The 25,907-nt window shown below is 43.8% G+C and overlaps 1 protein-coding gene across 1 annotated transcript; it reads right to left on the bottom strand.

The window, feature by feature from the left end:
- Positions 1 to 21,739: 21,739 nt before the first annotated feature.
- Positions 21,740 to 25,907, bottom strand: LOC121546724 (transmembrane and death domain protein 1). The gene is made up of 5 exons (XM_041857963.1): positions 25,819 to 25,907; positions 25,295 to 25,474; positions 24,788 to 24,913; positions 23,137 to 23,286; positions 21,740 to 22,342 (listed from the first exon to the last, which is right to left on the bottom strand). The coding sequence occupies exons 1-5, from the start codon at positions 25,886 to 25,888 to the stop codon at positions 21,906 to 21,908; spliced, it is 963 nt and encodes a 320-aa protein (XP_041713897.1). The 5' UTR covers positions 25,889 to 25,907; the 3' UTR covers positions 21,740 to 21,905.

The following is a 25,907-nucleotide window of genomic DNA, read 5'->3' as shown; positions in this document are numbered from 1 at the left end:
CACCTACAAACAAGCAAGATTTCTGGCTCTCACAGACCTGTAACTTCTTCTTTAAGAGGCTCCTCTGTCCTCCACTCGTTACCTGTATTAATGGTACCTGTTTGAACTTATCAGTATAAAAGACACCTGTCCACAACCTCAAACAGTCACACTCCAAACTCCACTATGGCCAAGACCAAAGAGCTGTCAAAGGACACCAGAAACACAATTGTAGACCTGCACCAGGCTGGGAAGACTGAATCTGCAATAGGTAAGCAGCTTGGTTTGAAGAAATCAACTGTGGGAGCAATTATTAGGAAATGGAAGACATACAAGCTCCACGCAAGATCTCACCCCGTGGGGTCAAAATGATCACAAGAACGGTGAGCAAAAATCCCAGAACCACACGGGGGGACCTAGTGAATGACCTGCAGAGAGCTGGGACCAAAGTAACAAAGCCTACCATCAGTAACACACTACACCGCCAGGGACTCAAATCCTGCAGTGCCAGACGTGTCCCCCTGCTTAAGCCAGTACATGTCCAGGCCCGTCTGAAGTTTGCTAGAGTGCATTTGGATGATCCAGAAGAGGATTGGGAGAATGTCATATGGTCAGATGAAACCAAAATAGAACTTTTTCGTAAAAACTCAACTCGTCGTGTTTGGAGGACAAAGAATGCTGAGTTGCATCCAAAGAACACCATACCTACTGTGAAGCATGGGGGTGGAAACATCATGCTTTGGGGCTGTTTTTCTGCAAAGGGACCAGGACGACTGATCCGTGTAAAGGAAAGAATGAATGGGGCCATGTATCGTGAGATTTTGAGTGAAAACCTTCCATCAGCAAGGGCATTGAAGATGAAACGTGGCTGGGTCTTTCAGCATGACAATGATCCCAAACACACCGCCCGGGCAACGAAGGAGTGGCTTCGTAAGAAGCATTTCAAGGTCCTGGAGTGGCCTAGCCAGTCTCCAGATCTCAACCCCATAGAAAATCTTTGGAGGGAGTGGAAAGTCTGTGTTGCCCAGCGACAGCCCCAAAACATCACTGCTCTAGAGGAGATCTGCATGGAGGAATGGGCCAAAATACCAGCAACAGTGTGTGAAAACCTTGTGAAGACTTACAGAAAACGTTTGACCTGTGTCATTGCCAACAAAGGGTATATAACAAAGTATTGAGAAACTTTTGTTATTGACCAAATACTTATTTTCCACCATAATTTGCAAATAAATTCATTAAAAATCCTCCAATGTGATTTTCTGGATTTTTTTTTCTCATTTTGTCTGTCATAGTTGACGTGTACCTATGATGAAAATTACAGGCCTCTCTCATCTTTTTAAGTGGGAGAACTTGCACAATTGGTGGCTGACTAAATACTTTTTTCCCCCACTGTATATAGATGATTTTCAAGTACATATGTTGTAGAATTAAACACCTATATGCCTTAAAATGTTTATGGATTGAGAACCAGTTGAAGGGTTAATACAGAGCAGAGACATTTATGTGTTTTTCATAACTCCCTGCAGCTGGTCTGGGTATGTCAATGACATGTGATGGAGATACAACTCCTCGTGGTGGCTGTGTGGAGATTGGAGTAACAATGGAACTAGTGTTATCATTTGTTTGTGCTTATGACCTGACACATAGCCACATGCACATAATCTCAAGGGCCAGGGAGGATGGTAAATGATAAATGCTTAAATGTATGTGGTTGAGAATGGGTTATGGATGACATGTTTAAACCATGTTTAAGTATTAATTGATATGTTTTATAATGTGTTATGAAATGATAAAGGTAAAACAGAATGAACATGATTGATACTTTGTACTTCAGATACAGTGGGGAGAACAAGTATTTGATACACTGCCGATTTTGCAGGTTTTCCTACTTACAAAGCATGTAGAGGTCTGACATTTTTATCATAGGTACACTTCAACTGTGAGAGACGGAATCTAAAACAAAAATCCAGAAAATCACATTGTATGATTTTTAAGTAATTCATTTGCATTTTATTGCATGACATAAGTATTTGATACATCAGAAAAGCAGAACTTAATATTTGGTACAGAAACCTTTGTTTGCAAATACAGAGATCATACGTTTCCTGTAGGTCTTGACCAGGTTTGCACACACTGCAGCAAGGATTTTGGCCCACTCCTCCATACAGACCTTCTCCAGATCCTTCAGGTTTCGGGGCTGTCGCTGGGCAATACGGACTTTCAGCTCCCTCCAAAGATTTTCTATTGGGTTCAGGTCTGGACACTGGCTAGGCCACTCCAGGACCTTGAGATGCTTCTTACGGAGCCACTCCTTAGTTGCCCTGGCTGTGTGTTTCGGGTCGTTGTCATGCTGGAAGACCCAGCCACGACCCATCTTCAATGCTCTTACTGAGGGAAGGAGGTTGTTGGCCAAGATCTCGCGATACATGGCCCCATCCATCCTCCCCTCAAAACGGTGCAGTCGTCCTGTCCCCTTTGCAGAAAAGCATCCCCAAAGAATGATGTTTCCACCTCCATGCTTCAAGGTTGGGATGGTGTTCTTGGGGTTGTACTCATCCTTCTTCTTCCTCCAAACACGGCGAGTGGAGTTTAGACCAAAAAGCTCTATTTTTGTCTCATCAGACCACATGACCTTCTCCCATTCCTCCTCTGGATCATACAGATGGTAATTGGCAAACTTCAGACGGGTCTGGACATGTGCTGGCTTGAGCAGGGGGACCTTGCGTACGCTGCAGGATTTTAATCCATGACGGCGTAGTGTGTTACTAATGGTTTTCTTTGAGACTGTGGCCCCAGCTCTCTTCAGGTCATTGACCAGGTCCTGCCGTGTAGTTCTGGGCTGATCCCTCACCTTCCTCATGATCATTGATGCCCCATGAGGTGAAATCTTGCATGGAGCCCCAGACCGAGGGTGATTGACCGTCATCTTGAACTTCTTCTATTTTTTAATAATTGCTTCCAACAGTTCTTGCCTTCTCACCAAGCTGCTTGCCTATTGTCCTGTAGCCCATCCCAGCCTTGTGCAGGTCTACAATTTTATCCCTGATGTCCTTACACAGCTCTCTGGTCTTGGCCATTGTGGAGAGGTTGGAGTCTGTTTGATTGAGTGTGTGGACAGGTGTCTTTTATACAGGTAACGAGTTCAAACAGGTGCAGTTAATACAGGTAATGAGTGGAGAACAGGAGGGTTTCTTAAAGAAAAACTAACAGGTCTGTGAGAGCTGGAATTCTTACTGGTTGGTAGGTGATCAAATACTTATGTCATGCAATAAAATGCAAATGAATTACTTAAAAATCATACAATGTGATTTTCTGGATTTTTGTTTTAGATTCCATCTCTCACAGTTGAAGTGTACCTATGATAAAAATAACAGACCTCTACATGCTTTGTAAGTAGGAGAACCTGCAAAATCGGCAGTGTATCAAATACTTGTTCTCCCCACTGTATATGTCTGGATAGTGAATATAGTCAATACAGAGTGTGATTGTTCTTTAATGTACGTATGTACATACTTTTTTGAGTCACGCCACTAATAAGATACAGAGGCCCCATTTAGAGAAGCGCAAGTAGCCCCTGTGAGTAGCCAACATGTGATAATGAAAAGATGTTATTCATTCACATAGAGAGGAGTAACTATGTATGTTGACTATGCATTTGTGTCTGTATAAAAGGACAGCTCCGGTTCAGGGCAAGCAGTTGCTCCATGGAGCAAGCTCTGCTTTGTTATGCAAATAATAAAAGTCTAATTTTTGGATTCACAAGCTCCAGTCTCTTGAGAGATATTTTGAGTTGACTACTTTTGAGTCAAATATTTCTACGACACCCCAAGCATACTTCCAAAGTTGTGGCAAAATGGCTTAAGGACAACAAAGTCAAGGTATTGGAGTGGCCATCACAAAGCCCTGACCTCAATCCTATAGAAAATTTGTGGGCAGAACTGAAAAAGCGTGTGCGAGCAAGGAGGCCTACAAACCTGACTCAGTTACACCAGCTCTGTCAGGAGGAATGGGCCAGAAATCACCCAACTTATTGTGGGAAGCTTGTGGAAGGCTACCCGAAACGTTTGACCCAAGTTAAACAATTTAAAGGCAATGCTACCAAATACTAATTGAGTGTATGTAAACTTCTGACCCACTGGGAATGTGATGAAAGAAATAAAAGCTGAAAGAAATCATTCTCTGTACTATTATTCTGACATTTCACATTCTTAAAATAAAGTGGTGATCCTAACTGACCTAAGACAGGGAATTTTTACTAGGATTAAATGTCAGGAATTGTGAAAAACTGAGTTTAAATGTATTTGGCTAAGGTGTATGTAAACCTCCGATTTCAACTGTATACGCCAGCTGCAGACAGATGATAAGGTCTAGTGCATTGTCTTCTTCTTCACCTCGTGTAGAGGTTGAGAGTTTCAGAGTTTCTCCATTTCAAACGTGTGAACTAACGTCTCATGTTTTCTGGTCTTTCTGGTCTAACCATTTTGTAACGTGTAGCTTCAGCTTCACGCTTCCTGGTCTGGTAGAAATTCAACCATTTGCAACATCCGGCTTATACCGTAAACTGCTTGGTCTTCCTTTGGTAATGGAGTTGTAGTTTTAAGTAGGAATATTGTTTCATTATCCACTTTTGGATGTTGGAGTCTTGGCGGGAAGACTTCCTTTGTCTTACAAGGAAATTCCCTCTCCCGATACTGCATGGCACGGAAAAGAAAGTTTCTGCAAGGACCTGTCATAATACTGGCCCCCAGGAGAGGGGGTGTTCAAACCTTTGCCTAGTGGTCCTCTGTAGCTCAGCTGGTAGAGCATGGCGCTTGTAACGCCAAGGTAGTGGGTTCGATCCCCGGGACCACCCATACACAAAAATGTATGCGCACATGACTGTAAGTCGCTTTGGATAAAAGCGTCTGCTAAATGGCATATTATATTATTATTATTATCCTCAGCCCATGAGTGCAGGTCATTACACTACTCATAGGTAACCAAAAGTGATCTGCACACTGCTGTAATATAGCAACTCTATAGTGTACTTTCATAACAAATCTACCCCTCATACAGCTGTCCCACCATGAATGTCTCTTCCAAACATTGTGCTCCCTGAGTGTATATGACTCCATGAGGGATGTATGCCTCTGGACCACATTCAGACACTGCATTAGATCGGTAGTAGCCAGTAGATTAGTGTGATAAATAAGGACTGCACATTCATTGACCAGGGACAGGGTAGTTTGATTAACAAAGATTTTCCTCACAAAATGGAGGCAGATAGAGTGAACCACAAATTCTGTTTACACAAACCGTTCAAGATGCTTTAGGGCTATTAGACTAATTGTATATGTGGAATGCCATATATTTACATTGTATTGTAATGGCTCTGGAATTGTTGACAAAAATATTATTGTTGGTACTTGAGAGACTGTTTCCGTAGACTGTTAGGCAGAGTTTTTTTGGAGCTGCCGTCCCCAGCAAAATGTTGGGTTTGACCTTTGCATTAGAATTGAGATTGACATTTGCAGCACTTCAATAACAAGCTGGGAGGGAGGAGAAATCGCATTAGAGGCCACTGCTGCCCAAATAGGATATGGGCAATCTGGGTATCAGCCTGCCTTGAAATAGAACCAGAAAGTTATCCCAACTTCTCTACGCCGCCTAAGAATGACGTAGCATTTTAAAAGACTTGCGAAATTGAAGTAATGGTAGTTTGACATTGACCAACAGACCATGATTCATCTTATGCATATGCGTGGGTCTGGGATAGCAGGCCTATGTGTGAGAGGGAGATCTACATTATGGAGCTTTGTTAACAAGCAAGCTTTACAGCTAAGGGCATCATAAATCCTAATCGTGCCATTTCAGCAAAACGCTGTCGCATGCCTCGCATTTTGGACAGGGTTTGTTTAGAGTCTTGGCTGGGGGCACATCTGACCACTGATATCTAATATTAATGAATGTCTATTGTCCCTCTCCACTAGTCTGTTGGCAATTAAATGGTTCCAAGAATGGAGCGTTTCCCGGGTGATTAATTAAGGTCTAAAATTACATTGGCTGCTTCTTGTAAGAGGACAGTTAATTATTTAACGTCCAATTATACGATCACACCACTGGCCCACAGCGCAATGTAAAATACTGTTTTCCATTTGGCCTCCAAAACAAGTGAAGAAGGGCCCAGTGCCTAGTCTGTTGTTCTCTGAGAGTATTTCAATGTTAGAGCCTGTCAAATCAAACTTGTTTACTGTAACTCTGATTCGCGACTTATATTGTTGCTGATTCATTATGTTCAAATGTAAAGCATTGGTCACCTTTGATGATTTGTTTTATTGACTTACAGTGAGGGAAAAAAGTATTTGATCCCCTGCTGATTTTGTACGTTTGCCCATTGACAAAGAAATGATCAGTCTAATTTTAATGGTAGGTTTATTTGAACAGTGAGAGACAGAATAACAACAACAAAAATCCAGAAAAACGCATGTCAAAAATGTTATAAATTGATTTGCATTTTAATGAGGGAAATAAGTATTTGACCCCCTCTCAATCAGAAAGATTTCTGGCTCGCAGGTGTCTTTTATACAGGTAACGAGCTGAGATTAGGAGCACACTCTTAAAGGGAGTGCTCCTAATCTCAGTTTGTTAGATGTATAAAAGACACCTGTCCACAGAAGCAATCAATCAATCAGATTCCAAACTCTCCACCATGGCCAAGACCAAAGAGCTCTCCAAGGATGTCAGGGACAAGATTGTAGACCTACACAAGGCTGGAATGGGCTACAAGACAATCGCCAAGCAGCTTGGTGAGAAGGTGACAAGAGTTGGTGCGATTATTCGCAAATGGAAAAAACACAAAAGAACTATCAATCTCCCTCGGCTTGGGGCTCCATGCAAGATCTCCCCTCGTGGAGTTGCAATGATCATGAGAAGGGTGAGGAATCAGCCCAGAACTACACGGGAGTTCTGATGCTTCCTGGCTTCCTGTCACATGATCTCAGTATATCCATCAGACGTGTTGCTGTGCGTTTTGTTGCTGTGCGTTTTTGCTGCCAACTTTACTTTATTTTGCTAGCTGACAACTTTATGTTTTTTTTGTTTTGTTTTGTTTTTAATTACCGTTTATATTTTTAGTTTTTCCATCGCAACTTTTTTCCCTCATTCAACTTTTTCACTCCGGACGCTTTATCTGGACATGGTTCGTCAACATCTTCAACAGCCGAAGCTAAGTAGTAACATTAACATGATGTCTTCTAATTGCAGTCGCTGTACTCATAATATACAGGAGAACGATCGCCTTACGGCGAGAATAGCTGTGCTACAAGCCCAGCTTCAGACGCAATCGTTAGGCAAGGGTAATTTCAGTGTAGGAAAGGAAGAAACAGCGTCTGTGCCACCAGTAAGTACAGATAGTAACGTTAGTATAAATCCCCCGCACAGTCCCCGAGCCGGACAACTTTCTCATGGCTTCTGGAGGGAAATACTGTTGGAATGCTCAACCGGTGTCGCTCATTCAGCCGACAGAAAATTTCAACCGGTTTTCCCCATTATGTAGCGAGTCGGAGTCTGAGTCTGAGTCTTCTCTTGTCTCTACTCCTCCCGTTACGGGGTCTGAGACGCCGAAGGCTCCCACCATTAGCTCTGACAAATTGAAAACCCTAGTCATTGGCGACTCCATTACCCGCAGTATTAGACTTAAAACGAATCACCCAGCGATCATACACTGTTTACCAGGGGGCAGGGCTACCGACGTTAAGGCTAATCTAAAGATGGTGCTGGCTAAAGCTAAAACTGGCGAGTATAGAGATATTGTTATCCACGTCGGCACCAACGATGTTAGGATGAAACAGTCAGAGGTCACCAAGTGCAACATAGCTTCAGCGTGTAAATCAGCTAGAAAGATGTGTCGGCATCGAGTAATTGTCTCTGGCCCCCTCCCAGTTAGGGGGAGTGACGAGCTCTACAGCAGAGTCTCAGCACTCAATCGCTGGTTGAAAACTGTTTTCTGCCCCTCCCAAAAGATAGAATTTGTAGATAATTGGCCCTCTTTCTGGGACTCACCCACAAACAGGACCAAGCCTGACCTGCTGAGGAGTGACGGACTCCATCCTAGCTGGAGGGGGTGCTCTCATCTTATCTACCAACATAGATAGGGCTCTAACTCCTCTAGCCCCACAGTGAAATAGGGTGCAGGCCAGGCAGCAGGCTGTTAGCCAACCTGCCAGCTTAGTGGAGTCTGCCAATAGCACAGTCAGTGTAGTCAGCTCAGCCATACCCATTGAGACTGTGTCTGTGCCTCCGACCTAGGTTGGGCAAAACTAAACATGGCGGTGTTCGCCTTAGCAATCTTATTAGGATAAAGACCTCCTCCATTCCTGCCATTATTGAAAGAGATCGTGATACCTCACATCTCAAAATAGGGTTACTTAATGTTAGATCCCTCACTTCAAAGGCAGTCATAGTCAATGAACTAATCACTGATCATAATCTTGATGTGATTGGCCTGACTGAAACATGGTTTAAGCCTGATGAATTTGCTGTGTTAAATGAGGCCTCACCTCCTGGTTACACTAGTGACCATATTCCCTGTGCATCCCACAAAGGCGGAGGTGTTGCTAACATTTACGATAGCAAATTTCAATTTACAAAAAAAAAAATGGCGTTTTCGTCTTTTGAGCTTCTAGTCATGAAATCTATGCAGCCTACTCAATCACTTTTTATAGCTACTGTTTACAGGCCTCCTGGGCCATATACAGCGTTCCTCTCTGTGTTTCCTGAATTCCTATCAGACCTTGTAGTCATAGCAGATCATATTCTAATTTTTGGTGATTTTAATATTCACATGGAGAAGTCCACAGACCCACTCCAAAAGTCTTTCGGAGCCATCATCGACTCAGTGGGTTTTGTTCAACATGTCTCTGGACCTACTCACTGCCACAGTCATACTCTGGACCTAGTTTTGTCCCATGGAATAAATGTTGTAGATCTTAATGTTTTTCCACAAAATCCTGGACTATCGGACCACCATTTTATTACGTTTGCAATCGCAACAAATAATCTGCTCAGACCCCAACCAAGGAGCATCAAAAGTCGTGCTATAAATTCTCAGACAACACAAAAATTCCTTGATGCCCTTCCAGACTCCTTCTGCCTACCCAAGGACGTCAGAGGACAAAAATCAGTTAACCACTTAACTGAGGAACTCAATTTAACCTTGCGCAATACCCTAGATGCAGTTGCACCCCTAAAAACGAAAAACATTTGTCATAAGAAACTAGCTCCCTGGTATACAGAAAATACCCGAGCTTTGAAGCAAGCTTCCAGGAAATTGGAACGAAATGGCGCCACACCAAACTGGAAGTCTTCCGACTAGCTTGGAAAGACAGTACCTGCAGTACCGAAGAGCCCTCACTGCTGCTCGATCATCCTACTTTTCCAACTTAATCGAGGAAAATAAGAACAATCCAAAATTTATTTTTGATACTGTTGCAAAGCTAACTAAAAAGCAGCATTCCCCAAGAGAGGATGGCTTTCACTTCAGCAGTAATAAATTCATGAACTTCTTTGAGGAAAAGATCATGACCATTAGAAAGCAAATTACGGACTCCTCTTTGAATCTGCGTATTCCTCCAGGGCTTAGCTGTCCTGGATCTGCACGATCTGCGAGGGCCTGGGATCGGGAGAGACACTTAAGTGTTTTAGTACTATATCTCTTGACACAATGATGAAAATAATCATGGCCTCTAAACCTTCAAGCTGCATACTGGATCCTATTCCTACTAAACTGCTGAAGGAGCTGCTTCCTGTGCTTGGCCTCCTATGTTGAACATAATAAACAGCTCTCTATCCACCGGATGTGGACCAAACTCACTAAAAGTGGCAGTGATAAAGCCTCTCTTGAAAAAGCCAAACCTTGACCCGGAAAATATAAAAAACTATCGGCCTATATCGAATCTTCCATTCCTCTCAAAAATTTTAGAAAAAGCTGTTGCGCAGCAACTCACTGCCTTTCTGAAGACAAACAATGTATACGAAATGCTTCAGTCTGGTTTTAGACCCCATCATAGCACTGAGACTGCACTTGTGAAGGTGGTAAATGACCTTTTAATGGCGTCAGACCGAGGCTCTGCATCTGTCCTCGTGCTACTAGACCTTAGTGCTGCCTTTGACACCATCGATCACCACATTCTTTTGGAGAGACTGGAAACCCAAATTGGTCTACACGGACAAGTTCTGGCCTGGTTTAGATCTTACCTGTCGGAAAGATATCAGTTTGTCTCTGTGAATGGTCTGTCCTCCGACAAATCAACTGTACATTTCGGTGTTCCTCAAGGTTCCGTTTTAGGACCACTATTGTTTTCACTATATATTTTACCTCTTGGGGATGTTATTCGAAAATATAATGTTAACTTTCACTGCTATGCGGATGACACACAGCTGTACATTTCAATGAAACATGGTGAAGCCCCAAAATTGCCCTCGCTAGAAGCCTGTGTTTCAGACATAAGGAAGTGGATGGCTGAAAACTTTCTACTTTTAAACTCGGACAAAACAGAGATGCTTGTTCTAGGTCCCAAGAAACAAAGAGATCTTCTGTTAAATCTGACAATTCATCTTGATGGTTGTAAAGTCGTCTCAAATAAAACTGTGAAGGACCTCGGCGTTACCTTGACCCTGATCTCTCTTTTGACGAACATATCAAGACTGTTTCAAGGACAGCTTTTTTCCATCTACGTAACATTGCAAAATCAGAAATTTTCTGTCCAAAAATGATGCAGAAAAATTAATCCATGCATTTGTTACTTCTAGGTTAGACTACTGCAATGCTCTACTTTCCGGCTACCCGGATAAAGCACTAAATAAACTTCAGTTAGTGCTAAATACGGCTGCTAGAATCCTGACTAGAACCAAGAAATTTGATCATATTACTCCAGTGCTAGCTTCCCTACACTGGCTTCCTGTTAAGGCAAGGGCTGATTTCAAGGTTTTACTGTTAACCTATAAACGCGTTACATGGGCTTGCTCCTACCTATCTTTCCGAGTTGGTCCTGCCGTACATACCAATACGTACGCTACGGTCACAAGACGCAGGCCTCCTAATTGTCCCTAGAATTTCTAAGCAACAGGGCTTTTCTCCTATAGATCTCCATTTTTATGGAACAGTCTGCCTACCCATGTGAGAGACGCAGACTCGGTCTCAACCTTTAAGTCTTTACTGAAGACTTATCTCTTCAGTAGGTCATATGATTGAGTGTAGTCTGGCCCAGGAGTGTGAAGGTGAACGGAAAGGCTCTGGAGCAACGAACAGCCCTTGCTGTCTCTGCCGGGCCGGTTCCCCTCTCCCCACTGGGGTTCTCTGCCTCTAACCCTGTTACAGGGGCTGAGTCACTGGCTTGCTGGTGCTCTTTCACGCCGCCCCTAGGAGGGGTGCGTCACTTGAGTGGGTTGAGTTACTGACGTGATCTTCCTGTCTGGGTTGGCGCCCCCCCTTGGTTTGTGCTGTGGTGGAGACCTCTGTGGGCTATACTCGGCCTTGTCTCAGGATTGTAAGTTGGTGGTTGAGGATATCCCCCTCTAGTGGTGCGGGGCTGTGCTTTGGCAGAGTAGGTGGGGTTATATCCTTCCTGTTTGGCCCTGTCCGGGGTTTCTTCGGATGGGGCCACAGTGTCTCCGGACCGCTCCTGTCTCAGCCTCCAGTATTTATGCTGCAGTAGTTTATGTGTCGGGGGGCTGGGGGTTAGTTGGTTATACCTGGAGTACTTCTCCTGTCTTATCCAGTGTCCTGTGTGAATTTAAGTATGCTCTCTCTCTAATTCTCTCGTTCTCTCTTCTCTCTGAGAACCTGAGCCCTAGGACCATACGTCAGGACTACCGGGCATGCTGACACCTTGCTGTCCCCAGTCCGCCTGGCCTTGCTGCTATTCCAGTTTCAACTGTTCTGCCTGCGTGTTACGAAACCCCTACCTGTCCCAGACCTGCTGTTTTCAACTCTTAATGATCGGCTATGAAAAGCCAACTGAGAGACCTGAGCCCTAGGACCATACGTCGGGACTACCGCCGTGGTGACTCCTTGCTGTCCCCAGTCCGCCTGGCCTTGCTGCTATTCCAGTTTCAACTGTTCTGCCTCGCGGTTATGGAACCCCTACCTTTCCCAGACCTGCTGTTTTCAACTCTTAATGATCGCTATGAAAAGCCAACTGAGATTTATTCCTGATTATTATTTGACCATGCTTGTCACTTATGAACATTTTTGAACATCTTGGTATGGTTCTGTTATAATCTCCACCCGGCACAGCCAGAAGAGGACTGGCCACCCCTCATAGCCTGGTTCCTCTCTAGGTTTCTTCCTAGGTTTTGGCCTTTCTAGGGAGTTTTTCCTAGCCACCGTGCTTCTACACCTGCATTACTAGCTGTTTGGGGTTTTAGGCTGGGTTTCTGTACAGCACTTCGAGATATTAGCTGATGTACGAAGGGCTATATAAAATAAAATTGATTGATTGATTGATTGTCAATGATCTCAAGGCAGCTGGGACCATAGTCACCAAGAAAACAATTGGTAACACACTACGCCGTGAAGGACTGAAATTCTGCAGCGCCCGCAAGGTCCCCCTGCTCAAGAAAGCACGTATACAGGGCCGTCTGAGGTTTACCAATGAACATCTGAATGATTCAGAGGAGAACTGGGTGAAAGTGTTGTGGTCAGATGAGACCAAAATCGAGCTCTTTGGCATCAACTCAACTCGCCGTGTTTGGAGGAGGAGGAATGCTGCCTATGACCCCAAGAACACCATCCCCACTGTCAAAGATGGAGGTGGAAACATTATGCTTTGGGGGTGTTTTTCTGCAAAGGGGACAGGACGACTGCACCGTATTGACGGGAGGATGGATGGGGCCATGTATCGCGAGATCTTGGCCAACAACCTCCTTCCCTCAGTAAGAGCATTGAAGATGGGTCGTGGCTGGGTCTTCCAGCATGACAACGACCCGAAACACACAGCCAGGGCAACTAAGGAGTGGCTCCGTAAGAAGCATCTCAAGGTCCTGGAGTGGCCTAGCCAGTCTCCAGACCTGAACCCAATAGAAAATCTTTGGAGGGAGCTGAAAGTCCGTATTGCCCAGCGACAGCCCGAAACCTGAAGGATCGGGAGAAGGTCTGTATGGAGGAGTGGGCCAAAATCCCTGCTGCAGTGTGTGCAAACCTGATCAAGACCTACAGGAAACGTATGATCTCTGTAATTTAAACAAAGGTTTCTGTACCAAATATTAACTTCTGCTTTTCTGATGTATCAAATACTTATGTCATGCAATAAAATGCAAATTAATTACTTAAAAATCATACAATGTGATTTTCTGGATTTTTGTTTTAGGTTCCGTCTCTCACAGTTGAAGTGTACCTATGATACAAATTACAGACCTCTACATGCTTTGTAAGTAGGAAAACCTGCAAAATCGGCAGTGTATCAAATACTTGTTCTCCCCACTGTAGTATCACATTCTAGCTTGGAACAGTGTTTTATTTAAGATGCAATCTCTGTAATGAGATTTGAATTATGGACACTAGCTGGTTATCTTGGGATTGGACACATTGTGATATAAATACTTTTACTGTTAACAAAATGATTTAATTCATCCCTATCAACAACAAGCATAACACAAATCAATAAGACTGAATACGATTCTGGATAAAGAATATTATGATGCAATTCTTCCTTGATCCTCAAAATAGAAAATGTGGCACACCCTTTAACAGTTTTACTTATCATGTTATAAATGCATAAATGGCTATATAAAATGGCAATATTCTGTAAATGTACATAGATAGAGCTCTTGCATAACCATAACTGCCTTGCTACAACCTTTCCTATGTGTAGAAGGTTATTTTTCCACATTACATTGACCTTTCTGCAAAAATATTTGGATATAAAGAGGATAGTTTGAAGTTGAGGATTTTTCTATTATATTTCTCTTGTTCTCTCTGCATTGTTGGGAAGGGCCCGTAAGTAAGCATTTCACTGTTAGTCTACACCTGTTGTCTACACCTGTTGTTTAAATTACATTTATCACATGCTTCTGGTTCTCAGATAAATCTAAATATGATCTGAAATTTCTCTCATTTTTCAATATATATGAATCATAATCCTTTAGATATGAAACCTTGCTAAAACCAGAGGTAGGAAAATCATGAAAGTATAAATAATAATCTGGATTTATGTTTGGATTAAATCTAAATCGCTTTAAATACTTTATTACATGTTTACTGAGAACCATGATGACATAATGAAACATTGACATTCAAAAGATAAATGGCTGATAATAGAGTATGGGCAGATATGTGAGGGATTGATATCTGATGTGAGTGATCATTGCAACGTCTTGGGCAGCAGGTAGCCTAGCGTTGGGCCAGTAACCAAAAGGTCGCTGGTTCAAATACCGGAGCAGAAAAACTAAAAAATGTGTTGTGTCCTTGAGCAAGGCAGTTAACCCTAATTTGCTCCAGGTCCACCGTACTACTATGGCTGACCCAATAAAACAGTGTATTTCACTGCACCTATATGGTGTATGTGACAATAAAACATACTTTTTTTTTATTTTTATCAACTCATTACAGTGACTGGCAGGTGGGTTCTCCAGTCTGCTCATTAGATAAAGCTCAGCCTGATTAAAACAGATCCAGATTGTGGCTCCTTATTGGGTTGTTCAGTATTGAACAGCAGGGGAATGAGATTCGACAATGTAAAGCTGTGCTGTGTGGTGGAACGTCAAGGGACCTCATTAGAACCTACAGTAAAACAGGAAACCACATAATGTGTTGCGACAGCATGTCATCATTGGCTATGTATGTTTAATGCACAGCGATAATCCAATAACTTGTGCACAATTACTTCATTCATGTTTTAAATCATGCATGACAATTATTTCTGTAGGGTGAATAGTAATAGGGAGAGAAGATGTGTTGGTGTGTCATGCTGGTCACCTTTTCCACATTTTGTTACAGCCTTATTCTAAAATGGATTCAAATGTTTTTTTTCGTCATCAATCTACACACAATACCCCATAATGGCAAAGCAAAAACACATTTTTTGATTTTTTTGCAAATGTATAAAAAATAAATAACTGAAATATACATTTACATAAGTATTCAGACCTTTTACTCAGTACGTTGTTGAAGCAGCTTTGGTAGCAGCTTACAGCCTCGAGTCTTCTTGGGTATGACGCTACAAGCTTTGCACACCTGTATGTTGGGAGTTTCTCCCATTCTTCTCTGCAGATCCTAAGAAGCTCTGTCAGGTTGGATGGGGAGCGTCGCTGCACAGCTATTTTCAGGTCTCTCCAGAGATGTTCGATCGGGTTCAAGTCCGGGCTCAGGCTGGGCCACTCAAGGACATTGAGACTTGTCCCGAATGCAAATAGTCCAGGTAGCCATGATTAGCTGTTCATGAGTCTTATGGCTTGGGGGTAGAAGCTGTTAAGAAGCCTTTTGGACCTAGACTTGGCGCTCCGGTACCGCTTGCCGTGCGGTAGCAGAGAGAACAGTCTATGACTAGGGTGACTGGAGTCTTTGACAATTTGTTTGGCCTTCCTCTGACACCGCCTGGTATAGAGGTCCTGGATGGCAGGAAGCTTGGCCCCAGTGATGTACTGGGCCGTACGCACTACCCTCTGTAGTGCCTTGCGGTCGGAGGCCGAGCAGTTGGCATACCAGGCGGTGATGCAACCAGTCAGGATGCTCTCGATGGGGCAGCTGTATAACTTTTTGAGGATCTGAGGACCCATGCCAAATGTTTTCAGTCTCCTGAGGGGGAATAGGCTTTGTCGTGCCCTCTTCACGACTTTCTTGGTGTGTTTGGACCATGATAGTTTGTTGGTGATGTGGACACCAAGGAACTTGAAGCTCTCAACCTGTCCCACTACAGCCCCGTCGATGAGAATGGGGGTGTGCTCAGTCCTCTTTTTTTCCCCAGTAGTCCACAATCATCTCCTTTGTTTTGATCACGTTGAGGGAGAGGTTGTTATCCTGGCACCACATGGTCAGGTCTCTGACCTCCTCCCTATAGGCTGTCTCATCGTTGTTGGTGATCAGGCCTACCACTGTTGTGTCGTCGGCAAACTTAATGATGGTGTTGGAGTCGTGCCTGGCCATGCAGTCATGGGTGAACAGGGAGTACAGGAGTGGACTGAGCACGCACCCCTGAGGGGCCCCAGTGTTGAGGATCAGCGTGGCGGATGTGTTGTTACCTACCCTTACCACCTGGGGGCGGCCCGTCAGGAAGTCCAGGATTCAGTTGCAGAGGGAGGTGTTTTGACCCAGGGTCCTTAGCTTAGTGATGAGCTTTGAGGGCACTATGGTGTTGAATGCTGAGCTGTAGTCAATGAATAGCATTCTCACGTAGGTGTTCCTCTTGTCCAGGTGGGAAAGGGCAGTGTGGAGTGCAATGGAGATTGCATCATCTGTGGATCTGTTGGGGCGGTATGCAAATTGGAGTGGGTCTAGGGTTTCTGGGATAATGGTGTTGATGTGAGCCATGACCAGCCTTTCAAAGCACTTCATGGCTACAGACGTGTGCTACGGGTCGGTAGTCATTTAGGCAAGTTATCTTAGTGTTTTTGGGCACAGGGACTACGGTGGTCTGCTTGAAACCTGTTGGTATTACAGACTCAGTCAGTGACAGGTTGAAAATGTCAGTGAAGACACTTGCCAGTTGGTCAGCGCATGCTTGGAGTACACGTCCTGGTAATCCGTCTGGCCCTGCGGCCTTGTGAATGTTGACCTGCTTAAAAGTCTTACTCACATCGGCTACGGAGAGCGTGATCACATAGTCATCCGGAACAGCTGATGCTCTAATGCATGCTTCAGTGTTGCTTGCCTCGAAGCGAGCATAGAAGTGATTTAGCTGGGCAGCTCGTGGCTGTGCTTTCCTTTGTAGTCTGTAATAGTTTGCAAGCCCTGCCACATCCGACGATCGTTGGAGCCGGTGTAATACGATTCAATCTTAGTCCTGTATTGACTCTTTGCCTGTTTGATGGTTCGTCGGAGGGCATAGCGGGATTTCTTATAAGCGTCCGGGTTAGAGTCCCGCTCCTTGAAAGCGGCAGCTTTAGTTTTTGCTTATAAGCAGGAATCAGGAGGATAGAATTATGGTCAGATTTGCCAAATGGAGGGCGAGGTGGAACTTTGTATGCGTCTCTGTGTGGAGTAAAGGTGGCCTAGAGTTTTCTTTCCTCTGGTTGCACATTTAACATGCTGGTAGAAATGTGATGATATCCAATCAATTGAATTTACCACAGGTGGACTCCAATCAAGTTGTAGAAACATCTCAAGGATGATCAATGGAAACAGGATGCACCGGAGCTCAATTTCGAGTCTCATAGCAAAGGGTCTGAATACTTATGTAAATTAGGTATTTCTGTTTTTTATTTAATACATTTGCAAAAATTTCTATAAACCTGTTTTTGTTTGTAATTATAGGGTATTGTGTGTAGATTGATGAGGATTGTATTTTATTTAATCCATTTTAGAATAAGGCTGTTACGTATCAAAATGTGGAAAAAGTCAAGGGGTCTGAATACTCTCCGAAAGCATTATATTTGACTGCTTCACTGAACTTATACTCTGGCATTAATTGAAGCTTGTTCTGTTTCTGTTTAATGATAACATATTAGGAGTCTATAGATCTATAACATCAGTCTGATCTCTATCATAAATCATGGCCTGGTTCTTCATCTTCAGTATGTCTGGACTGACATGTGAGAGACTGAGTGCCTCAGTCCTACATTCCTCTTGAGTTTCAGCTTGTATATGGGGCTAGATTGGTAATTGTCCCCTGCATCCCCTGTGTACTCAGATTTGTGTATATATTTTTTCTGTTTTATTGTCACATACACCAGATAGGTGCAGGGAAATGTGTTTTACAGGGTCAGCCATAGTAGTACGGCGCCCCTAGGTTTACGTGCCTTGCTCAAGGGCACATCAACAGATTTTTTACCTTGTCGGCTTGGGTATTTGAACCACCAGTAGAGGTGCATGGGTAAAATCACTGGGGAAGCCAAGCCAGAAGAAAATGCCATATTACAACCTATGTGTTGTGATAATTGCATTGTTTGTTCTATAACCTTTTAGTTCACATGCCTTGCGACCGTGATATAAAAAAAAATATATTATTATTATTTTATTTTTCATTTAGCAGACACTCTTATCCAGAGCGACTTTCAGTTAGTGAGTGCATACATTTTCATACAGGGCCTAAGAACATTAGCCTTCTACATCTAGCTACATGTTGAAGGGCACAATGTATACATTTATGGTTGGATCAGAATCACCATTATAGTCATTGGCCAGTACGGAGAATTAAGTAAAACCACAAGTCCAAATCCCTATCTCTATCCATGGCTAATTTAGGAAAGGGACAGTTTTAGCTAGCTAGCTAGCCACCGAAGATAACACAACGAGATGCAACAATTAAAGTTATTTATGTCAATGACGTATGCTCTCAATATGATAGGAGTGAAGCCAAATCCAAACTGGCTTCCCTTGACATTTTTTTTTTTTGTGTGTGCCAGGACCATTCACAGACAGTTGAGCTCACTCAGTTTAGCTCAACGCTGATTGGCTATTATTTTACACTTTTTTTTAAATCAAGGGAGGTGAAGTGCTCGCTGGCTTCCCTTGCATTCGATTCTACGGGCGGCAACAATGTCATACTCCTTTTGACCAGACAGCATCGGATAGATGGCCTACACATACAGAGACATGAATACACGCCACTGTGAGCCAGCAACCTTTTGGTTACTGGCCCAAAGCTCAGTCAGCACCATGCAGACAGTGCCAAGACTGGTGTGTGTTCATCAATGCCCAACACTCCGCTCCCTCTGTTTACACCTCTCTGTTGTTGATAACAACACACTAGTCTGGGGAGTTTTACTGTTGTTCAGGATTAATCAAAATATGAGGGGATATATATGGGATATTTTGTTGATGGCTCCAGAATCAGAAAGGACGCAGTTTCAGTGTAACTTTCGCTCCTCTCTCAGCTGTTGCAGTGACTAAACATCACCACAGGAGGGCACTGTGGCTTTATCTGTAAACTCAACCAGCTGGTCTGATCAGGGATAGAAACTTTGATGAAGTGTCTCATTCCCCCAAAGGAAACCAGTAAGCGATATAGAGAGAAAATCACAGAAGTGGAGGTTGAGGCGATTTAAAACAGCATAGAGATGTGATCTTTCTTTCCTGTGATCCATATGTATTGAGCCAGGGGGAGGGAGGTAGTAGGGGTGGGGAAGGACTCGCCAAGTGACAGGCAGCTGATGGCTGAGCAGGGGGATTGGGCCAGTGGGTGCTGCATCACCTCATTGGCCCGCGGATGACTGGAGATGCAAATGAAGGGAGAGGAAGATAAAGCTTTTAATGACACTAAGCACACCCCAGAGGCCTAGCTACACCCGGCGCTCTCCACACTCAGCATATCAAGGGCACCCCAGCCTCCTCTGTCTGAGCCCCAGCCTGAGCATCCTCTCGCATGCTACACATCCCGTCGAGCTTTAGTTTTATTCCAGACAAGCACTTCTGACTCCTTCTGCTGAGCAGAGCCGATGACAGAAGACAGATGTGCTCTCCTCAGAGAATAGAGGATTCTGTTTGATAAGCCCTCTGCTCTGCAGACTGTTAAATAACCACAAGAAACCATTGTTAAATACATTTGATCTACATAAGAATGGATGGATGTGCCTGAAAAGCGTTGTCTTGCTCATTTTGCTGTGCTTGAGCAGTAAATGTCAATTTGATGTCAGATTTTCCTTTCTTTTCAACTGTGACTTCTGTTATGGCTTCTTTGAATGAGAGAACTTAGAAATGTAGGTAAGGCCTACTTCATCATGGAACAAGGCCTGAACTTGGAGAGAGGGAATGCAGCCAAATGTCCAAATACCAATCTATACTGTACAATTGACCGAACTGCAATCGAAACATTTGAGCTTGCTGAAATGTCATGGTAAAATGCATTGAACAATCTTCAAATCTCCATCTCTCAGGCCATTTGGCATGTGTCAGCGGGCCCAGCCATGGTTTTCATATCACACAGCTCCGCCACCACCTGAGAGCTATTGTACCCTGGTGTGACAACAACACACTGTCTGTACTGTCTGGGTGTCTTTTACTGTGAGAGACAGGCCCCAGGTGGGATGTTGTCTTTTATGTGTGGGTCACTCAGGCATAGAGAACACCAGCTCTCCTCTCCCATGGTTACTGCAACACAGGTGAGCCCACAGCGGGCACTGAGCCTGTCATAGTCAACAGTACCAGGGTCTTACCATTCTTCAGGGGAATAGAGAGAAGAAGAAGTGTAGCCTACTTTTGTCAGGAATTTTGCCTCCTAGGGGTCTAGTGTTCCATCTTTTTGTTTGAAAGTAAAGTTAGTGTACAAATGTTTGGAAATATGTGGAAAATGCAATTCCTTTTTAGTTAATCAAAAGAACTTGATTATTATTTAGATTCCCAAAATACGAAAACGTGTTTAAAATGGAGTCTCCTCACGTACAGTTAAACTACTTGTGATAACTGTTGTCAGACTTCAACGTTCTCCCTTTGACTTCTGCAATATGTTCAACTTTCATACCCTCTTGGCCTCTCTCTGCACACACACGCAACTCCCACTGTAGCTCGGCGCTATAATTTGTTTAGATGTTGATTTATAATCTAATTGACTCTAATTGCTGCTTAGCAGCAGTATTAATCTGAGCTGCGTGCTTCCTGAAGCACATTAGGACACATTTGTATATTGAAGTAATTAGCTAAATTATAGAAGAACTAGAAAGTAGGGATAAGAGGGAAAGGAGAGTAAAGAAAGATGGAGAGCACTAAAGTACTTCAGTGCTGCGAGGGTCCTGCTGGGCTATTTGATAGTGTTTGTCTCATCAATGTTCTGTATGTGAAAGGTGCAAGCATGTTACATTGCATGTAATGAATTAGAATTGTTGCTTCAAGATAATAGCATACTGCCATGGAGTATGAGTTTACGTCATCACTACTTTACGAGACATTTCTATGAAATAGTCCATGTCATGCTCAGCTTTGCAACATCTAGGTCCCAGCTACTGTACAGTTTAGACACCTACACATACAATTGTTCTTTCTGTTGGCCTAGTGGCTAGTTTCTTATTTTCCATTTGGACTCTGTCTCTCTGTCTGAGGATGACATGCCGTTGTCACTGCCAAGCCTGTGTCTCATTGTCTACTAGCAGCATTGTTATTAGTGTGGGATGGGACTGCCTGTGGAGGTATGGGCATGCAGACAGGCTCCAGGCTCCAGGGAGCAGGCGGCAGGCTGGGTAATTAGTTGCTCCTCATCGCCAGACGGGCACACCGCCGTCACCACCACCGGGAGGTAGAGACGGGCACAGTGCAGTCATCGGGAGGGAGATGGGAAGTGGCGTGTCTGTCATAGGAACACTGGAACAACCTTTGGTGTGAGGGCTGGGTTCCAACGGTTCCAACGCATCTGTCACAGTCACACCACTCATCTCATCTAGCCACTGGCAAAATGGTAATGCTTATTACCCCACCAAACACAGCATGGATTATTATTAGTTTATCAGAAAGGGTATTATTACTATCGTCTTGTATCATAATTAGGAGTGGTCTATTACAAAGCCCATTTCCAGCTGCATTGGGAAGGTTGGAGGGCGAGGGGCTGGCTGGATACAGGGGATAGCAGTGCTTGGATTACATTACTTATTGTCAATGGCGTAATTAAATAATGAAATGTCATTGCTGTTGAGTCAGAGTTGCTTTAATAAACACTGTGGCCCTACAGCATTAACCTGAACATTGAGCCTGTTAATTGAATATGCAGCATAGTGTATAGATGAGAAATGAAGCCATCAGAGCACAGAGGGGACAAAATGTTGTAGACTATCTTTAGGAATCTAGTGTGAGTATTTTTCACATATTCTCATTTGTTCTTTATGTGTACCCCCAGTGGATCACTGTCTTGACTTGGAGAGAGGGAATACAGCCCCTGGCTTGAATCCCTTGACCTTTCCATGTGACGTAATGGGTTTTGAGGAGCCATTTCTGCTGATGCCACATCTCCAGCCCCAGCAATGGGTTTCTGTCTGGAGCGACGGTAGCGACCATGTGATGATGATGACGGACCCCTGGTTTTGTAGGAGCGGCGGAGTAGCTTCTTCTGGTCGCCCCGGGAGATGTACAGGAGGAAGAGGAGGATGGGCACCCCCATGAGGAAGGTCCCGGCAAAGCCTAGCATGACTCCGTAGACCAGGGGCCACGCCCCGTCCAGTAGGCGTCGTTGGTACGGCTGGACAGGATCTCTCTCCACCACAAGCTCCAGGTCACTCCATATCAGCTCCTTCACTGGTATATTCCTTACTGTCAACCAATTAACAACAGCACAACAGCAGATCTCTTACTGCCAACATTCAACAAAAGCACAACAACAGATTCCTTTACTGACAGAGACAAACAACCACTCAACAAAAGGACAGAAGGAGAGTCCAGCCAAATCAGAGGAGAATCAGACACCTGTTTTCTTTTTTTTAATACTTGGTCTCCGTGCCCATGAGAAAACGTGGCTTTTTGACAGGTGATAATTGCATCTTTGAATTTTCAGTTGTCCTGGGAAAAATAGTTCCTCAAAGTGACGAGTTGATGCTGATGGTTAGTAATACATTCGATGGCTCACTGCCCAGCTAGTGCAACCAAATCTTTCTTTCAATGGCTTTCCTTCACAGTACAGTGTAGAGATTACGTGCACCATCACATTATCTTTAGAATACATTATAAACTGGGTGGTTCGAGCACTGAATTCTGATTGGCTGACAGCCGTGGTATATATGTTTTATCATACCACGGGTATGATAAAACATTTATTTTTACTGCTCTAATTACGTTGGTAACCAGTTTCTAATAGCAATAAGGCACCTTGTAGGTTTGTGGTATATGGCCAATATACCACGGCTTAGGGCTGTATCCAGGCACTCCGCATTGCGGAGAACAGCCCTTAGCTGTGATATATTGGCCATACACCACAAACCCACGAGGTGCCTTATTGCTATTAGAAACTGGTTACCAATGTAATTGGTATATTGGCCATATACCACACCCCCTCAGGCCTTATTGCTTAATTATGTGTCCATTATCTAGCCTGGGGCTCTATACTTTACCATGTCTTGCTTGGGGCTTTGTATCTACATGATGTTCCTCTGTCTCTGACTGGACCAGTGGAGACTCTATGGAGCTGACTCTCTGGTGGTACTCCTCCACATACTTCTTCATACTCAGGGTTTTGTCCTGGTTGATATTTTTCCCCACCTCTGGAAGAACATCAGAACATTGGTACTGTGAATGGCTACTCAAAATGGTCTATACCTATAGGACTATCTGGGTCGTTCCACCACTTCCTTTTCAGAAGTGTAACTTGGTCAAAAAAAGCTTTTGATTTCACCTAACTTGAACATTCTGTCATAATGAGTTGAACTTCATAAAAACACGTTTTTCCATCTCAAGAGGTTAAATAAAAAAATTACTAAGTGCCAGTGTTGACCTCAACAGGGTTGAAGATTTCATCTTAAATCAGCCATAAATCCCCTTGTGACAGGGGGAATGGAAGCTTGTTGTGTGCAACAGGGAGGGACAATTGAATGTAAGCTTCACAACATTTATTTTAACTATTGTTAAAACATTTCTAGCCTGTCTATCTTTGGGTAACATGGTTGACGTGTTATGCTTGACCCTCTCAGTTTTCCACCACAAAACACCAGAAAATGAAAACTTGGAGACATTTTGGGGTTAAGTGGGTTAAATTCTTCCTATAAGACGGAGGGTGCACAAAGGGACATGTCATGCGGAATTTTGGCACAGGCTTTTAACATTTAATATTGGTACCCACTTTCTACTTAAAATATCAAAGGGATGCAAAATACACTCTTTTCGTGGAGCGACCCATCTACAGTTTATGCATTGGGAAAGAGAGACCGAGAGACACTGGATAACGTCTTGGGTACCCTCCATAAGTTAATGGACTTGAACTAAGCAGTACAGCAACTGCTCTCACTTTTACTTAAACAAATAAAGTAAACAGACTAAGTTGTTGTGTAAAAGTGGATTTATTCCTAATTGCAATCAGGTCCTGAATAATTGGTGTTTTGTATCCACATATTCCACACATTCATTCTGATCCAAAAATAAATAGCTTTCATACACAGTATTGACTGAAGGGATGTTCTTGTGTTGTCACTCTTTTGTCATTTCTCTCTGTCTGTCTCTTCCTGCCCCTCTCTCTCACTCTTTCTCTCTCTACCCCCCCTCTCTATCTCTGTCTCTCTACCCATATCTCTCTCTCCCCCCACTCTCTCTACCCCCCCTTTTTCTCCATCTCTGATGATGAAAGGACCAGATGGTTTGTAGTGAATGTGGTGTGAGCTCCACTGAGTCCTCTGTCAGATCATTTACACCTCAGATCCATCGCCACTCAACTGTGGAGTCTCTTCTACACTAGACCCCACCACATGCCAGAGACAGGCATTGCGCAAAATATGCCATTTTTGAAATTCCAATTAAAATGGATCTTGTTGTAATGAGGTAATTATGTAGACAATGCTATTGAAGCCTTGTGTAGTAGCCTTGTGCACTGAAATAATGTCCAAATAAAATGTGTTCAAGTTAACTTATCGTGTTGTTCCCTGGCAGCTGAATCCCATATTTTTGATGACTACGTTCAATGAGACGTCACCAGTGCTGTGTGTGTGCGTGTTTGCGGGAGTATGTGTGTGTGTGAGTGTGTGTGTATGTATGCACTGTATCTCTCTGTCTGACCTATGGCAATGTCTGTCCTTCCGATGTGTTGCAGGGCGCGAGACAGCCTGTCGTAGTATGTCTGTTCTCCATGCTTCAGCAGCCAGTCTGTCAGAGCTGTCCGGCACTGAGCCTCGCTGTTCCTGTCTGATAAACATACAGCATATGGCCCTCAGACAGCAGGCCCAGCCACGCTGCTGCAGCTAACTAGGGAGAGGCAAACAGAACATGACATGTGGGAACAGACCGCTCACTCTCCTCTGAGTCCTCACAGACTGGGATAATAAACAATCACATTGAATGCCTCACTATAATATATCCATTATATAGTGTTTAGTTAAAGCAGAGCATTTTGTATATTCAGATAGCTAGGACAGCTAGCTAGGCCCTTTTGATTGATTGTTGCATTGCTCTCTATACATCAACATATGTGTAGAAGTACAGTAAATGTATGGTGCAGACCCAGCTGAGTTTGCACAGTGTAATGAATGAGCTATTGGTCGTGATGTACTGTCAGCGTTGCAGTACCAGTGTCTCTCTTGACTCTCTTCTGGAGGTCCAGTTGGTTGTTCTCCAGTGAGAGATGGTCCAGCTGCTGGAAGATGTTCTCCTCTGGGTGGGACAGGGCAGAGAGGAGGTCCTCACACTCCCTGGAGGTCAGCAGCTCCACCAGACGACCTAGCTGGTGAACACCCATGTCCTCCGCCACTGTGGAGGTGCATAGGAGTGGATAGGAGGGCACAGTGTTAGCATTAATACGCTATGCTATGATTGTAATCACTGTGGCAAAGCTTATGGCTGTCATTACAGGAAGAGGTATGAGTAAGGTGACTAGTGCTAAAGCATCCCAGGAAGGGGTATCACATGATCTAGTTATTAGTAAGTACTGTATGTGTGATGAGAACCATTTTCCTTTCTTTGACAATAAACTCAAATAACTCATTTCACACAACAGGTGGAGAAACCTGCAAACCCCAGATCCATTATACGTGAAGATGAGTTTTCCAACAGATTAGCACGGTATCAGCTGTGTGGAACATTTAGGTTCTCACCTGTGTCTTCCCCCAGGCTCGGGCTCAGAAGGAGCAGAAACAGAAGTGAGGGAGCTCCCATGACTGGCATGACTACTGTAGCAGTACCA

Source organism: Coregonus clupeaformis, chromosome 30 (genome assembly GCF_020615455.1).
Source record: "Coregonus clupeaformis isolate EN_2021a chromosome 30, ASM2061545v1, whole genome shotgun sequence".
Classification (NCBI taxonomy): Eukaryota; Metazoa; Chordata; class Actinopteri; order Salmoniformes; family Salmonidae; genus Coregonus; species Coregonus clupeaformis.
Note: the sequence above shows the minus strand (reverse complement) of the source record. Positions and strands in the feature narration are given on the sequence as shown.